The following is a 14,617-nucleotide window of genomic DNA, read 5'->3' on the forward strand; positions in this document are numbered from 1 at the left end:
CCAATTGTCTTGAATAGCCCCAGCTGGGTTACCCAAGGAAGAGGGCTTTATGGAGCCTGGGGATAATATACATGCCTTCCAGCACTCTTTCATAGCCATGCGGTCTGGCCCTGTCACAATATATTTTCTTTAAAATTCCAGTAAAATATTCATTAAAGTTGTTAAGATTCCCTAAAAAAAATTAGAACATTATAATTTTAAAATATATTTTTATCTTTTAAATCAGAATGAACATGTTTGATATCATGTCCCTAGTGCATATGCAACTTTCATTGATCAAAAGCCCATTCCTTGGTGCCTGAAAAAGAGTAAATGTTTACACAATATATTACAAAAGATAATTAAATTAAAAGACAATTAATGGAAAAAATACGGGGCCAAGTGGAATAAGTTGGTTTAGTTCCACTGGTTACAACAGAGCTACATTGATTTCCACCAACCGATGATCAGGCCCATAGAGTGTACTTTTGGAGTAAGGACATTTATCGGCCTTTCCTTGATGTTGGAACCATCATGCATTTCTCCATCACACTCACCATTATGGACAATATTTTAAAATAAACTGTTGGGGTTAGAAGATGATTTTTGTCTAGACAAATTTTATGAAAATATGATAAACTGCCCTTGGAGTAAGAAAGTCCAGTACTACTACTAATCAGACTGTGGCCATCTCAGGTGACTGAGGGAATGTAATGCTTTTTGAAGAAAATGTCCTTTGTACATTGCAATTACTCACTCAGTTTCCACAATCCAGGTGAACAAAATATAACCAGTCAATAGCTTAGTCTTGCGTTTTCTGTAATACTTGTTTACATTCACATATATTCATCTTTAATCCAAACCATTGAATGAACTGTTTATATAGTAAGTAATTGCAACTCCTAAATAAAGACAAGCTCCAACACTACATGTGTTTTGCCCAGTTTCCCCACTCTGAGCCACTTCCAAAGGTCAGTCCATCTTCACCAATTCTCTTATGACCTGAGTCACAGCTCTCCTTTAAGTGTCAGTATTGGAGCTGGTTGGGAATTTTTCAATGAATTGATTTTCACTGAAAAATGCTCATGCATCAAAACCAAAATGTTCACAAATTCAACTCAAATTTCCTAACAAATAAAGTTGAGAGCATTTTTGAAATTGTAAAAATACTTCATTTTGACATTTTCTAAATGAAAAATTTTGTTTCTCTTGTTCAGAACAACTTTTCATTTCAAAATGTAAGCTAATTACACTAAAAGAAAGGTTAAAAAGAGAAAAGAAAAGTCAAAATATTCAGATTCTGAAATTATCAAAACAAAATGTTTTTATTGCCCAGAAATGAAAACAGTTTTCTTTTTTTCTGTTCACAAATATTTTTGAGATTTTCACTTTTCACCCTGATTTGAAACAAGAAAAAATATTGTGCTCTCAAAAATGTTTACAGGATGGGGTGTAAAAACCATGCCACTTAGTGGTATCTTAGAGGCATAGGAAGACTCATCCCCTCCCTGTGAACTTCAGCCCTTGGACTCTAGACTATGAAATGGTCATCTAGACTGATTCCAAACTACCCTCCCATTCTACTTCCCCCTACTGCTGCTTCCTGTGATTTGCATTTCCTTCTGAGTGCTCCAGAATCCCTCCTGCAGCCAGGCCCCAAAGTTTTCTTACTCCTCTATCTGGTAATATCTCAAGCCTTTTCCTAAGCCCAGAGGAGTAGAAGAGCCCTGAAAACTGTTCCATCTTAAGATCTCTTGGTATTGGAGAATGAGACTTATATGTAGCCAGACCCCTTCCCAGCATTCCCTCCCAGGGTAACTCCCATAGTCCCTCTGGACTGCAAGTCCTAGAATGCCTTATTTGTGGCCTGAATCTGGATAAGAGCCATATGAATTGTTAGTAATGATACCTATTTGAAAGGAGTTTTATATCTGTAGTGACTAGAATGTTACCAGTGCACAACTAAAGTAATGAAGTTCAGTTCAGATCTCAAGTTATTGGGGGAACGGAGTGACCCCAGAGTATCATTTGTACCAATCCCATGTGGTAAAAATGCCTTTGCGGGTTGGAGGAAGGTTGCTTTTTTTTTCTGTTATTAAAGCCACACTTGGAGTCAGTCAAACCAATACTAGTCACATATTAGTTTCAAGGTCTAGGCTGTCCAGATATCCATTTAGTCACTATTTCTCTTTTTCTTTCAGCAAATTCACTGCAGTTTGACCACCAGGAAGAACACCCTGTCACGATGAGCAATAGCTCTTCAGTTGCAAAGCCCAGTGAGTTTCCAAGGCTTTTTGGTAAGAATTTCCTTTTCAGTTTGCATTCAATAAAACAGATGGAGATGACAATTCCTCTAAATGTGAAGGCGTAAAGGAAATACTATATATAGATAAACAGACATTAAGAAATACAGAGCTGCAAAACATAAATTATTTGTATGGCAGAGGCTGAATGGTTTTCTTCTATGGCCTGGAGTAAGTATTGATATGTGAGAGACACTAAAATTTAATATTCTTTAAATGCAATTACTAAGTGAGATACGTAATTACCACATGAAATATTAAGTCCAGTACCGTATGGTGACAGAGCAGGAGGAAGTGAATAAATAGGAGCCATGTCTGATCCTACCTGAGTTTCTCCCACACAGAGACATGGGTGTCTGCATATACATAGTGTCTTCAATACATAGCAAGAATTTCTTGGCTTTTTTCCTCTATGCCTTCTGCTGGTGATTTACAAGATAGATTACAGACCCTTTCAGTTACCTGGATGGTCCAGATGAGACATAACCAGATTTCAGAATTTGGGCCACCAAGATTATCTGACCTGATTCTATTGTACATTAAAACCATTTTACACAGCTCTGGTAAAAGTGAAACTCTGGTGAAAGTAACGTGGGTGTAAACTACATTTGTATCCACTTCAAGGCACTTTTACACTGTCAGGGTAAATAAACCTCAGCCCTACAACTCTGAAATTAGCTCTGGACCAGTTTCCACAGCTGAGGACTGTGTATTAGAGATTGAAAATGTATCCAGGCTTTGACAGGTAAATGAGGTTGAGGCATGTCAATTTGTGATCCACAGTTGTACAAGGAACACGCAACGGCTGGGAAAAGACTGATCACTCTCACCAAGTCTTTCTGATGGTCTTCTGCACTTGTACTCACATATATTTCTTGAGACTAGGTGATGGCTAAAATGCATTCACTAATCCTTCAGTATTTGACATTGGCTATAATATAATGGATGGTGAACATTTCAGTGCTCTTTTCCTAATGAGATTTTGCTAATAAAGTTTGGATATGTATAATCTTGTGTGTTCTTACATTTCTTGCATGCACTGTGATGATATTCACTGTTGGGCAGAGGGTGAGCTTTGGTGACACTGCCTATTTTGGGTCCCAGTGTACAGCATTTTATGCTGAAATAGTAACTCACTGTTGTTGAAATAACTAAGATATTATCAAGGAAGATAACATTTTGGAAGACTATTTTGCTGAAAAGTCTTAAAACCTAAATACAAAGTCATAATCACATGTGAATTCCTTGAGAGATATTTACTAATTATCTGGGGGTCTGAAAATCTCATACACAACACATGTATGAAAATGAGAGGGCATAATCACATTTTTATTCTAAAGCATTTTCTATTTTTAAATAAATGGGCATGATATGGACCACAATAAAGAATACTTTCCAAGAAACTACTCATTATAGGAAATATATTAACATACCATTGAAAATGTATTTCATCTTGGTTTCAAAGAAAAAAGTGTGTTATTGGTGATAGATGAGAAGTCACAGAAACATCCAATAGATAAGATACCAATAAAACTATTGCTATACAGAAAATTGATTTTTTCTATTTCTAGATGGAACTAAATTTCTTCTTTAGGTGCAAATTTTAAACATCTTGCAGTGTTGCTCACCAATGATCATCCTGCTGAAAGAAAAGATCATGCTCGTCTGATTCTCCTTTTTACACTGGTGGAAAACCAGAGAAAAGGAACCAAGAATAAAGCCATTCATTTTCTGATGGAACAGAGTTATCTATGCATAGTGGGGAAGCTGACCTGTGATATTCTCCACACTTCACCTGTGCCATTTAAACATGGTACAGGAGTGAAATTTAATTTTCAGCATAGTCCATATGGAATCATGCAGGTTGTCCATTCCTAGTCTTGTTACTAAAACATTCTCTCCAAACATGGCCTTGACCCTCTAGTGGTGTAAATTGGCATTGCTCTACCTGTCAACATACCTGTAGCAATTTATACTCACATAGTAGATTTGGTTCGTTGGTTGCAAGAACTGATAATCTGTTACCTTTGTAATAGTTCTGCAATTTATGTGAAGATTATTCAGTTTTCTCTTCCCTGACAACCAGAAAGCTGAGACTGAAGTTTAGGTTCTGCATTAAAGTAGGGCTCGTGGACCAGTTTGATGATATCTCTGAAACTATACGAACATTAGATATATGAAAGATAAACATGCATTGTGCCACACTTGGCTCTTGAAGCCTATCCATGGATGGAGAGAGAATGAGTGAGCTGGCCGCTTCCTGCACAGGAATGGAAAGAGTCCCTGTTCTGTGCAGTCTTTCCCTCCCTGTTTTTCAACAAATTTCAAAAATTTCCAGTCTGTGCACCCTGGCTCTCCAGTTTTGTGGCTTCTGGCTTCCCATCAGGCAACCGCATGCTGCTCTGGGGAGGCTGGAAGCCTGGGCTGCCTAGGAGACCCACCAGGCAGGCTGCCAGGGCGCTGGGTAACCCAGATGCCAAGGCCTGGCTTCTGTCAAAAGCTTCAACAGAATCAACATGTTCCCATGGAATGGTTCTATTCCATTGAATCAAAATTTCTGATGGAAAGCTGTTCTGTTGGAACACTTTTTCTACCATCTCAACTCAGAATCCTTCAATCAGTTCCTTGCATGTGTACAATACAGTGGATTTTTTCATTGCCTGTTCATGACCATATCGTGTTTAGCTATTGTGACATTTTATCTGGCAAATAATAAACATAAGACGTCCATGTTTATGAAATTGTCACTGGAAATCTAAAACCTGAATAAAATAAGGAGTTTGGATAAATAGGAGAACAAGAATACAGGTGATAAAGCCAAAAGTCTTTAAGAGTCATAGAATTCAAGGTCAGATGGAACCCCCAGATCATCTAGTCCAGTGGTTCTTAACCTTTCCAAACTACTGTATCCCTGAAGCCTGAGTCCCACCCCCACGGGGCTGAGGCATGTAACTTAGTTTCATGGCGCCCCTGTGGCTCCAGGCAATTGCCTTTCTTGCCACCCCCAATACCAGCTCTGCACTTGCGACCCCTCTAAAACCCCAGGTTAAGAAACACTGATCTAGTCTGATGCCCTGTATAGCACAGGCCACCAATGCCACCCAGCCACCTGCACACGAAACCCAATGGAAAGACTTCCTTGATTTCAGTGGGCTTTGCATCAAACCCATAATGTTATTTTAAGTGCCAACAGAGTAATGCTGTAGTTCAATGCATAAAAAATTAGATGTATGACATGTAATTAGAGCAGTCAGAGGTATGATTGTGGCATATGTAGACATAAGCAAGCTAGATAGTCTACCAATAGAAGTGAAGTTCTGGCAGCACGGACTTCAGTGCAGGCTAACTGCCTAAGTAAGTACCCAGGATCCTGGGCAAGCTTGTACAGCTTATGCTGAAGCCTGTGCTTCACTGCTATTTTTAAAACAATTTGTGTGTACAGCCTGTGCAACAAGACCTAGATTGCTTAGCTCAAATACTGTCCAGGGTTATGAACTTCTGGGTGGTCCACCCACTGCAGAGGAGGAGGAAGAGAATCACAGAAGATTAGGGTTGGAGGGGACCTCAAGAGGTCATCTGGTCAACCCCCTGCTCAAATCAGGACCAACACCAACTAAATCACACATACATTGTGCACATATGGGTTACATACGTCTAATTCCTTTTTTTTTTTTAATTGCTTCAATCTCACATTGACAGGGACTCTTCCAGTGGTCGGTATATTAAAATCAAAATCAGTTAATCGTCTGTATAATTATGCAACATGAAATCCACAATAGATCTTGTTTCTTTTCATCATTGCATTTTTTTTCTCAATTACTGCCTTCATGCAGAGTTGCCTTTGTATATAGCCTTTGCACAGGTTTTCACAGGCTGGCTGTGTCTGTGAAGCTGCATGAAATGCAGGGGACATGCCGGCAATCTTGAGATTGTGGCTATCCATATAAATGGGGCTTGGGTAACTATTAATCTTTATTTTACACAATGCCTTGGGCAATGTGCTGTATAGTTTTCTAGAAACAGTACAATTAAAAAGGATCCTGAATAGCATTCAGATGGCACTCTAAAGGGTGTGTTACACATGCCTAGATAGGCAGTTCTTAGCTGAAACAACTTCATGGAAGGTGAAAAGTTATGAAGGAACCTCCATGAGCTGGCAGTTGGAGAATTCCAGAGGGAAAATCCATTATGGAAAGGAAATATGGGCTTTATAAAGAACTAGCCATCTCCAAGTCCTTGCAATAAACCCATGTTCTTGTGGTATCTGCATGCATGGTCATGGTATTTTCCCAGAGGGCCAGCAACATGGCACAAACTCTCAGAACACGCTTGCAGCATGACAGCTCCCTGAGGCAAAAATTCTTTCTGGAAGATGAACAAACTAGGCAAGTAATTTATATTCCAAACATAAACTTTCTGAAAAAAATGTAACATCCCGGGATCATCTACCCATTATCACTGAAAGGCCTTTCTTTTGTGTATTTTCCAGGTTCAAAAGTTCTCAGATTAGCATAGGTAAGTATGCTGGTCTTTATTGCTTCCCTTTATGTTTCAGGGCATAACTTCATCTCCAGCTGAGGTTAGGATGAAATTGACTTCTGGAATAAACTTGCTTGGTTCAGTCTGGACCACACAAGAAAGTTGTACCAGTTTATTTAACTTAAAGTTTGGTTCTAAACCTATGTAATTTTAAAACAGTGCATACCTCTAGGTGGATATTCTTTTATTTTGCTCTATGAGTGACTTATTTAAAATTAGTTTTAAAATAAACTGAAATAAACCTAGTTTAATCCAAAATAAGGTGTCCACACAGATGTTTGCACTGGTTTAACTAAATCCATTTAAAATCACAGCTTTAGTTAAACCAGTGCAACTTACTCATATAGGCAAACTTTCAGAAACATATTGCTGGTGTTTTGCTAATCTTTGTCTAAAACATTGTCATTGATCAGTTGGACAGAGAGCACTGGTCAATTTGTCCTCTCTGTAATAATACCCCTTATGTGCCAGACACAATTCTTGCAGTTGTTAGTTCTTTTTCTCTAGTTCTCCAAATGATCAATGAACCCGTTTAGTTACATAATTACATCCCATACATAACAATAGAAACACATTTATTCTCATATTGAATCCTGTAACGACTACATTTACCTTAAAATACAATTAAAAATTCTTTACTCAGTGTCTGCATTCAAAGAATGCTTGTTCAACACTATAATGTTTCACATTCTTTCACAATGCTATCCAGGGAACCCGTTAGCTAATCTTACTTCATACGCAAATATTTTTGGTAATGAGAATATTTGTAAGACATGTAAAGTGTAACTCAATTTCCCCCCAAGCCTGCAGTTCTGGGAATTTCTTGCCATTGCTGGCTGAGTGGTTGTCTGGTTCATCACTTTGTTTCTTCAGGATGCCTTTGGCTCTGTTATGCTTCAGTCACTCCTGAGAACTTTCAACTGTTCTTTGTTCTGAACTGGCTTTTCCAGCTCTCCAGCCCTATGGTTTCATCAAGGATGTTTATCTGGATCCTCACCGTCCTCTCATCTGTTCAAATCTTGGAGAGAGCAGCTCTGCTAACTCACAAAATGACAGTGACGTCCTCCATGGATCTCAGCACTCAGTCTGATATAATGGCTCCCATTTCCTTGACACTTCAGCCTTATTGCCTTCAGAAACTATATGCATGGACTTGGTTCAGCTTCCAGCCATTCTGGACACCTCCTGGCCCTCCTCCAGAGTTTCAGCCCTTACATTTTTAAGGTTCCAAGCAGAAGACTGATGGCTTGTCATTGCTCGTAGTGTTTCTGTGTTACTGCAAGTGAAAATGTAACTGCCATGCTACTAACAGCAAATTCTAGAAGCTTCTGTATTGATTGATGTGCTATTCTTGCCCTTCACTCCTTGGTTAGACTGCCAATCACACTGTCTGCTTGTTTGTGGAATTTTCTTATAGGGCAATTTTGTTCTTACTCTGACCATAGGTTTAGCACTCCAAATCGATACAGCCAGGTGCTAAGCATGTTCTTTGTTTGAAAGGTGCCCGGCCTCTATAAGAAACAATCACTTCTTTAGGTTTAGTAACATTTGTGGAGGTACTATTTTACTACAGTCAAAGTTTAAATTACTCCTCTTTTATTGCAAAGTTGTGTCAGTTCTCATCAGTGATGTTAACTAGCACCTCTTTCTATAACATTAGCTGGAAATATGAAGCATTTTGTATTACTCCATATGCAATGGGTCAAGTCCTGCCTCTGACTTCAACTGTGAGGACAGAATTTGCCCCAGTGTGTTGTGTGATCATGTACCGAAAGACAGCAGAAGAAAGATTACTGTGAAATGTAATGGAATTTTCTGAGCTTTGTGTGATTAAAAACTCTTACCTAATGTTGCCTTAACATACTTGTTTATTTTTTGCTTATAATGTATCTATGTATGAGTTTAATAAACTCTGTTATTTGTGACAATGAATATAACAGATAAAGAAACAACAACAGATGTTCAGTGGTGTCTCTAACCTGTTTTCTCGATGTTCTTAGGACCATCCCGTGTTCCTTCTCTCTGCATGACTCCTGCGGAAAGAGGCCTTTGCAAAGCCAATGAAAAAAGATTCTTCTATGATAACTCAGATGGAAAATGCCATCCATTTAGCTACAGTGGGTGCGGTGGGAATGAAAATAATTTCACCTCCAAAAAGTCATGTCTGAGGATCTGTAAGAAAGGTAGGGAGATCAATAGTGTGAAGCCTCATCACAAGAGGTTAAACTTCTGCTGGCCAGAACCTGAGAATTTTATGCAAGTGGGTCTGCTGAAATATAACAATGAAAAGATAACAAAAATGTGCTGAATGTCTAATAAAGAATTGCATATCAGACATTTTATTTATAATTGATCAAATAAAATAGGCCTATGGTAAAACAAACACTTAATCAATTTCTTAAACCACTAAATTCAGCAGATAATTATCTCTGCAGTACAGTATGTTGTAATGTTAATTGGAATTGCATGTGTGAATCAAGAAGAGAATGTGGTCTTCTTTTACTGCAGCACTTTGGTACGTGCTTAACTTTCAGCCTATAAGTAGTTCTGGTCCATTGAAGTTAATAGGACAACTCACATGCTGAAAGCACTTTGCTGAATCAGGGTCTTAAGGCCAGATTTTCAAAAGAGTTTAGGTACCTAAAAATGCACATAGGTGCTTCTGAAAATCCCACTAAATAACTAACTCACCTTGATTGCTAACTCGCTTAAGCACTTTTGAACATCCCCCTAAGCACATAGCCACATCTTTAAGAACCTAAATACCTTTGAAAATCTGATCCTAAATGCTTAGCTGTTATAAAATGCTGACATATTTAATACCCATGTTGTGCCAACAAGCCCCAAATGCACCATGAGGCAAGTGATCAGTTTTGTAAAATGAACTTGTTTTCGGGTTTGCTCATTTGTCACTGTGGGAAAGAAGTGCTATCTTGAAATCTCAAGACTCTTACACAGGTTTATTCTGTCTCTGTCTTTCCTGCCTGAACACTGGAGCAAATAGGAGAGTATACGTCCCCAGTATTGTAACATAGCTCTCAACGTTCAAAGTCAGCATAACAATAATGGTGGTAAAACATACTTCACTGGAACAAATAAAATGGGGATGCGCCAATTAATGTGATTTTGGGATGACACATCCACTTTACTGCCTGTGCATAAAAGGCCAAATTGTGCATTCAGACACACAGGTGAAAGTCAGCCCTCTGCAGAAGGTCAGCACAAACCCATGCACCACTGAAGTCTTGCTGAAGCCTTCCAAATAGATCATCAGTGAGACTTAAGTGGCACATGGTCTTGTGCTGCTCTCTGACCCGGGATGAATTTCACGCATTGATGCATTAGAAATTTCATGTGTGGATCTGAGGGCAGAATTTATTCCATAAAACACCTACCTTACTACAGAATATTGCAGATTTTTTCCAAAAGATTACAGTCATTAAGAAACATTAGGCCTAATTCTGCTCTCATTGGTCTGATCCAGCTCTCATTACAGGCGATGGGACTCTTGCCATTGGCTATAGTCAGCTTTGGATTGGGTCCACTTACAGTACTGCAAATCAGAAAGAACTCCTTTTTAGAGTCAGTGTGATTACAACAGTGGATGTGAGAGCTGAGTCAGGCCCATGATCCCAGCTGATCTCACGCATTCTGCTTTAAGCTCCACCAGTATAAATCTGTAGTAACTCTTGTATGGAATACACTGGTGTACTGGAAACAGAATCAGGCCCTTCTTTATCTTCCTATGGTATGGATGTCTTATTGGTCCAGCATGTTAAATTAATTTTTGTTTTGCCATTAGATTTCAGTAAAAACCAAGGACGAAGGGGCTTAATGAAAATCAAGCGAAAAAGAAAGAAACAGCCAGTGAAGCTGACGGAAGATGAAATCATTATTGAAAGGATATAACCTCTGCTTTTATTAAAGAGAAATGTGAACTATTCCACTATCTTTTATCTGTGAATGAAAGCATTAACTACAGCATTTTTTAAATCCTTACTGTTCTGATCATTTGCTTATACATTACTGGGTTGCCGATCTCTTTTGTTTTGTATTCCTCATTCATGTATGCTAAGCAATAAGCATTTAATTTTTCTCTGATAAACTTAGTTAAAAATGCAGTTTCCCAATGTACACTCACCAATTGCGCTGAAGCAGGACAAAAAAGACTGCGGATGTATATCTAAACCATCATGATCATGCAGGCCTCACCAACTCTGTTTTATTGTCCTGTTAGTCTTCCCCTGGAAACTTTTTTCTTGAAAAGAAGTATAATACTTGTGATATAGAAGCATGAACAATTCATTCCTGGATAAAACTGAAGGGCTATTGCTGAAAAGAGACACCAAACCTGATTCTGATCTCATTTATTATACATTGTGTAAACCAGGGCTTAACTCAGCTGCAGTCCATGCAGCCATCATGTTGTAAAATGGGCATAAGATCAGAATTAGTCCCATTAAGGCCACACAGAGAATATTCATGTTATAAGCATGTGTAGAAATGTCACTGTGGATCTTCGCAAAACTCAAAGTATATCCGGAATACTGACCTATAAAGCTGAAATCATCAAGCTTCACCTTGTTATTGCAATGGAGGTATGGCTGGCAAGATAATAGTTCCCAGTAAAATATATATATCTTTGTCTATTTCAAAACAAAACATTGAAAGGAAGTTGGCTCACTTTAGAGATCTATTAAATGTACTGTCTCTTTGAAGGTGTAATAAATGCTGGAATGATGGTGGGGTTTTTTTTTAAAAAAAAGAGCATTTATCATTTCCATGTTTTGCTTTGAATGGTTTCCGTGTTTTGAATGGTTTCCATGTTTTGCTTTGAATGGTTTTTCATTTCATCGGAAAATGAGTTCCTCCAGCAGCGCTGTCACCCCCCTTGCAGCATTCTGAGGTGTTGGCTTAGTATTAGCATAAAGGAAAAAGTGCCCCTTACTGAATCGCCAAAACCACTTCCTCTAGCACCTGCATCGTACTTGGAGCTCTCCCAGCCAAGTGCTATTAGTCAGCCATCAAAGTCCTGCACAGTGTATGAGGTCAGACTAGATGATCATAATGGTCCCTTCTGACTTTATCATCTGGGAGTCTATGAGATCGACAGAGATATCATCCTGAAGTGATATATTGAGCTCAAAAATCCAATTTTAATATATTCTGGGCCTGGTTCTCATTTACACTATGGGCTATACCACTCTGGCAATATCATTTATACTCCCTTTAAGGACACTGTCCAAGCAATATAAAGAGGCCCAAGAGTAAATAAGCATCATTCCTTAGTAGTAAGACTACAGTTCTCAAACTGGCAGCAGTTCTAAGATGGATTTGCATTGTCCCCATTGTTAGTTTCTTAGGGACAAGCCTTTCTTTTTCATCAAGTCAGAATAAAGAGGTTTGGAGCAGAGGTGTGCTCTTCAGGCGATGTCATCCTCCAATCAATGCTCCCTGGCTGCCATTGCAACCCCAGGGTTGTCACCATTTGCAATGTTGAGACTGAAAAAAAGGTTAAAGTCACGGGACCTTCAGTAGTAGGTAAATTATACAAATATTAATTTCATCTATTTCATGTACTAAGAAAACACAGTACAAGTGGATTAATTGTTTATGCATCTTCCTCAGTTCAAAACATTGCTACTAAAGTGAAAGCTGAAATCAGACTTTCACTTTATCTGAATCCCCATCTTTATTGTACGGTTTTTATAAAAGTGCAAATCTGCTAAATATTGTTTGCAATGTTATTAGTCCTGTTGTCTTTCAAAACCATAACTATGAGTTTAATGAAAAATTGTTCTCTTCTTTCACCTGTGCATTTGTATTTGTATGGTAATCTGTTTTTTTTTTTTTATCCTAGTAATAAATGGAAGAGTTTATTATGACGTTTTGTTATAATGTGAAAAATTCACTTAAAAGTCTCATAATTAAATGGCTCACTTGTTTGGCAGAATATCAGTTTGATTAATTTCTCACCACTAATGAGCCAATGCAGGAATTGTTTGTTTTAAATCTATTTTTCCCCTCGGCCCGAGTAAGAAGAGCAGCTATTCACTTGGGAAAGGATCCATTCCTGGATTGCCACGTATTTATTACCATGAGTAGCCCCACTGAGGGGATCTCCATGAGACAGAGATCAGCTTGTTGGTAAGGTGAGGCAGTTGATAGATGACAGCCCAAGGAAGGAGTGAGTGGGCTTGAAGTATTCTCAACACCTTCCCTCCCCTTGAGCTTTGGCTTGCCACTGATTCCCCCAGGGGACCAGAGTTGTGCTCACTACAGAGAGTTGAAGCCAACACCATGATGCACCATATGATAACAAACACTATGTGCAGCAGTAAATACTTGCAGGTTAGGTCTATATATGGTAAAACAGTGAAAAGCTTAGAATGGTATTTTTTTTAAAAGATTGAATACTTTTTGATATACAAAACTGGTCCCATTTTCTGATGAGCTGAATTAATGGAGCCTCTGCAGCCTTGGATATCTGCATATGGCTTTAACTTCTAGGGCCCCGTTCTGACAAATCTAATGTTTCCCCAGAGATTAATAACTGAGCTGTTATTATTTAATCAAATATCCCTTTCATCACAGAGAAAACAAATGCCTCCTTGCTTGAAACGACTACTCCATTCCCCTCTTTCCACTGCCCCAAGCAGTCGTGATATCAGGCTTCCCCAGCTGCCGGCTCTCCTCAGAACCCTGCTGAAAGGGGCATTCCCTCCACAGTCTAATACAACCTGGTTCTATCTTTCATTTCTGCCCAGAGCTCTGCAGTGTTGGTGGGGGATGATGTCCACCCGCTTCTCCCCTAGTTTAACCTTTGCTCCCATATCAACCCCCCATGTGCTGATCAACAAGGCATGCCACACATTTTACAGAGACTACCTAGGAGCTTTCAGGGCATAATCTGGCCCATTGTTATTAGTACTGTATTAATGAGAAGATTGGCGTCATACATTTATAGAGCTTTTTTTCATCCTTTACTATTTTACAAACCATATATATAAGAATGTTGCAGTAGGCAAGGAAAATAAGTGCTATGGGTGAAGACAACATTGTGCACCGCAGGAGAAGAGGGTGCAGAGATGGTGTGAAGTTCAACGTGTTCTTCCGCAATCCAGGATAGTTCTCATGCTAGGCATAAATTAGAGCAGCCTTAATAATTTGACTCTGTGTTCTCCATTAGAAAACAGACAAACGAACCGAATAATAATGTCAAGTGACTCAGCAATATCCAGTGTTTCCATACAGAAAAAGAAGTTGGTTATTCCCAGACAGCCAGGTATTGCACAGCTGGAGTGGCAAAACTCCCACTGATTTTATTAGGACCAGGATTTCACCCCAGAAGCACATGAATTATCTTCTGTCTTTGAATGTGCAAGATTTAGGCATGTATCAGTTAGACGAGATGTTATGGTTCACATCCACCTATCCTGTTTCCTTAAGCAGTAAGGTCTAATGTTTCATTTATAAATATTCTTTCTTCACATCCCATTTAACATAGGAAAAGACTCTTGTTCCCATACAGTAATCCCATATTGCCTTGTTATCATTCTGAGGAAAGCCGCTATAGCCTGATCCGTCTGTGTCCTGATATAATCCACAAAGGAGCTTTTCTTTCATTTGCCTGTCTCTCAGTCACATACCATCTCTTCTTCTGCTCAATGTAACACTTTCAGAGCAACTAAATTCAGAGTAGGGTCCTAACCAACAGGTCCACTTGCCGCACAAAGACAGATACATGTAAAGGATGAATCTTTAATGACTAACTGAGTTGGCTGGGTGGAAGGAAT

The 14,617-nt window shown here is 38.8% G+C and overlaps 1 protein-coding gene across 5 annotated transcripts in view; it reads left to right on the forward strand.

Moving 5' to 3' along the window:
• Positions 1–12,706, forward strand: part of TFPI (tissue factor pathway inhibitor) — a 59,772-nt gene extending 47,066 nt beyond the window's left edge. For 4 of the 5 annotated variants that reach the window (XM_067549057.1, XM_067549056.1, XM_067549055.1 and 1 more), the window contains 3 exons: positions 2,181–2,276; positions 8,822–9,004; positions 10,624–12,706. In XM_067549057.1, coding sequence (XP_067405158.1) covers positions 2,181–2,276; positions 8,822–9,004; positions 10,624–10,730 — 386 coding nt within the window. In that variant the 3' untranslated portion in view covers positions 10,731–12,706. Of the gene's footprint in view, positions 1–2,180; positions 2,277–3,065; positions 3,286–8,821; positions 9,005–10,623 lie in introns of those variants that run through there. The other variant, XM_067549058.1, reaches the window with a different exon arrangement.
• Positions 12,707–14,617: the final 1,911 nt, after the last annotated feature.

Source organism: Emydura macquarii, unplaced genomic scaffold (assembly GCF_026122565.2).
Source record: "Emydura macquarii macquarii isolate MOO-44397 ecotype Brisbane River unplaced genomic scaffold, CSIRO-AGI_Emac_v2 contig_1253, whole genome shotgun sequence".
Taxonomy (NCBI): domain Eukaryota; kingdom Metazoa; phylum Chordata; order Testudines; family Chelidae; genus Emydura; species Emydura macquarii.